The sequence below is a fragment of the Dendrobium catenatum genome, unplaced genomic scaffold, assembly GCF_001605985.2.
Source record: "Dendrobium catenatum unplaced genomic scaffold, ASM160598v2 original_scaffold_71536, whole genome shotgun sequence".
Classification (NCBI taxonomy): domain Eukaryota; kingdom Viridiplantae; phylum Streptophyta; class Magnoliopsida; order Asparagales; family Orchidaceae; genus Dendrobium; species Dendrobium catenatum.
Genome location: NW_021389983.1, coordinates 382291 through 385888, shown reverse-complemented (window position 1 = coordinate 385888; position 3598 = coordinate 382291). Strand labels below are relative to the sequence as shown.

Sequence of the window (3598 nt, the reverse complement as noted above, 5' to 3'; positions counted from 1 at the left end):
AAGGGGCAGCATGCCTTTTGCTTGGAGGTTTAATGGCAAAGCTCTATAAATAAACAAATTTTGTTCATACACAAATGCCTCGGCACTTTATGCGAAAGCGTTGCAACGATTCAAATTTAGGCTAGAGACAGAGAGTGGAGTGCTCAATACCATGACGTTGTGAGTTGGGTTGAACAATTGCTCTTTCCTCTTTTATTTCACTTAAGGGTTGCATCATTTGAATGTTTTAAAGTCCATCTCTCATTTGTTTTGAATTGTTGAGCATGTGAAGTGAAGAGAGATAAAGATTTTTTTTTCGTGATTTTAAATTTTTCATATTAAATTATGATGTTCTTTTTTCTTTGTTGTATTTTCATTTTTGTTTGTTTGTTTCGAAGTGTGATTATACTTTCAAACATAAACATGTATATAATATGATAATCCTCGTGCCACAATGAAAGGATATGCCATGAGTCTTGATTTATGCAATGATTGATCATAAGAAATCATTGAAGATCTCGCCAACCTTTAGATAAAGGATAATCTCCAAGAATGCTCTTAATAAGAGGCTATATATAGTTTCTATAACTCATATTTTGCCATTTATTTGAAATATTTTTTTTTCAACTATAAATAATAAATGATGCAAATCAAATTCTTTCTTTATCAATTAATATATAATGTATCAACACAATTCCTAAAGTCATCTCCAACCAAACAACATTCTACGGTTTGCAGTAGCCACGACCATCCAACCTAATAGAAAATCAAACACTATTTTCACGTTTTGAACACCGTGACATCTATATTGGCATCACACTGCTCACAGCAGAGAAAAAACGTAAAAGACATTTCTGTTCGTGACAATTGCAAACAGAGGATAGACGAACATTATTCAATTCAATTGGAGATGCCTCAAGCTACATAGGCTATTCCACCAAAGTTGGGCCTAACTAATGCGATCAACAAGTGATATAATAGTGTCGAACAGTGCTAGGGCAGTTACGGATTTGAAAAAATTCGGGTTATGGTCAACCCGGACCCGAAACGGATCGTATTCGGGTTCAAGAAATCAACTCGTTTAAAAAATCAGGTCGAGTTCGGGTTGACTCGAAAATGACACGAAATTGAGGTCGAGTTTGGGTTGACTCGAAAGCAACCCAAAAATGACACGAAAACTCCTATTTGACTCGGAAACCCGAGATTGACCCGATTTTTACCCGAAAACTAGCAATTTGAGGTCAACTTCGGGTCATTCATGTCGGTCGGGTTGACCAGGACCCGAATCGAGTCGGGTTCGGGTCCAGAAACATGACACGTTTTTAAAAACGGGTCGGGTTCGGATTAACCCGAACAATACCGGATCAGTTCTGAATTTGACTCAAACCCGACCCGTTGACCCGAATTAACACCCCAAAAGATATCTCCAATAAGCAATAATATCCCACTTTTGTTATGAGTACATCAATAAAAATATATCTAAGAAGCTTTATGGTCCTTAAAATTATATTATCCATTGCCACCCAATAAATTTTCGGACAGCAGAGCCTGCAAGTTCGCAATAAACCCATGCCAAAATTTAATGTTCGCCATCTCACACATCTTTCTCATTCCCCGTGTCTCCACCTCCTCTCGCATAATTAAAAGACATTATACGCCACAGAAATATGACAGATTTTAACTCCAGATCGAAGAGGTAGATCCCCGTTATAATTACACCATATGAACCGCTTACCGGCCAGTTTAGCACAGCAAACTCACTCTCTCACTCATGGAATCATGGGGTTAAAGTCCCGACAAATAGACGTCGGCTTCTGCTCCACGCCAGCGCAGAAGAACAAATACTCCGGGCAACGAAACAGGCAATTGTCGGCGAGGCTAACCACCGCCGTTCGAGGTCGAGCGCGACCATAATGCTACCGGTGCCGCCTTCCGCCGGTTCCTCCACCCACTCAAACGCGTTTCCGGCAAGCGATAGTTGCTCGAGGGTTGTGTGATTGAAGGCAGCCGCTGGAACGGGGCCGGACAACGCATTGTGGCTGAGATCAAGAACCTGCAAAGTTGGGAGCGAGGCGAGGGCCTGGCCGGGGAGGTTCCCGGTGAGGTGGTTGTTGCGCATTGAGAGTTCGAAGAGGGAGGATGGGAGAGAGGCGGAGGGGAAAGGGCCGAAGAATGAGTTGTCGCTGGCGTCGAGGAAGTTGAGGTTAGAGAGGAGGCGGAGGTCGGGGAGGGAGCCGGAGAGGTTGTTGGATTGGAGATCGAGGCGGCGGAGGGAAGGGAAGGATGGGGAAATGAAGGGGCCGGAGAGTCGGTTTCCGTCTAGGTAGAGCTCTTCGAGGGAAGGGGAATTGGGGAAAGAGGGGATGGGGCCTGAGAGGGAGTTGCGGGAGAGGGAGATGCGGCGGAGGAGAGGTGGAGGAGAAGAAGGGATGGGGCCGTAAAGGCGGTTATTGGAGATATCGAGGGATTGGAGGAAGGGGAGGGACCAGATGGAGAGGGAGAGCGGGCCGGAGTAACCGACGGAGTCGAGAGAGATGTCGGTGACGCGGGAGAAGTTGAGGCCGGTGGCGTCGGAGGAGGTGGCGTCGCATCGAAGGCCGCAGGTGAAGTAGGGACCAAAGGCGGATAAGCAGGGATCGAGGTTGAAGTCCCAGGAGGCGAGGCAGGAGCCGGGTGGGATGGAGGCGGGGTCGAGGGCTGCGACCACTGACTTGAGGGCGGCGATGTCACCGGGGAAGGTGTTTGATTCAGCCTCCGTCGAGAGCAGTAGTAGGTGAAGAAGGAGGAGGAGCGGAGGACAAGAGGAGAGCTTTCTCATGGTGGTGGTGAGGACGCAGGAGTAGCGAGTGAGCTCGTGGCTCGGGGTGGGGGGCATATTGATCACATGGTAAGCTTTTGTTTTGCAGCTTTGATTTTCTTCTCTCTTTTTTGAGATGGAATAATTTGGAGAGAGATGATAAGGTAAAAAATTGCAAGGACTATGGTTGGTCATCACTGTGCATTTCTTGCTTTGCTTCACGAGCCTTTTGGGTGGATGTCAGGTGGGCCCACCTGTCTTCGTTCCAAAGCTCTTTGTAAATATTAATGGCTGTAATTTAAATAACTCCAATGCATAGTGATATGTAAATGAGTTATTCAGAGCATATAATATGTAGCTCAAAAAAATATATCCAGTAAAAAAAAAATCTCAGTAAAACCCAAATATAAATTGAATAATTAATATTCATGTTTTGTGTTAAAAATAAAATTTAATTAAAGATGAATTATTATTTGATATATAACTTATTGTATTTTGGAGTGAAAAATAATTTTTTTAGATTGGAGATGCCCTAAAGAATTTAAAGAATGCTACTCCCATGTAGTATTGTATATACGTACTTTATGGACTGTATAATGTCGTCAAAATGAATTAATGAAAATTGGAAAACTTCTTTGCTGCTTTGCTATTGATTCTTCCGCTTCCCCGCCCCTCTTCTCGTAATCATGCATTTTACAAAAGTCTCTACAAATTACAATAACCTTCATTTATCGTTTTATTCATATGATAATACAGCTTCATCTATCAACTATGAAGACACGATATTTAAAATCTTGAACCATTATCATAAACTACTTCTCA

At 43.3% G+C, this 3598-nt stretch overlaps 1 protein-coding gene across 1 annotated transcript; it reads right to left on the bottom strand.

Moving 5' to 3' along the window:
• Positions 1-1756: 1756 nt before the first annotated feature.
• LOC110108974 (leucine-rich repeat receptor-like protein kinase PXL1) lies at positions 1757-3146 on the bottom strand. Its single transcript, XM_028691805.1, has one exon. It carries the CDS (start codon positions 2969-2971, stop codon positions 1757-1759), a length of 1215 nt encoding a protein of 404 aa, XP_028547638.1. The 5' UTR covers positions 2972-3146.
• Positions 3147-3598: the final 452 nt, after the last annotated feature.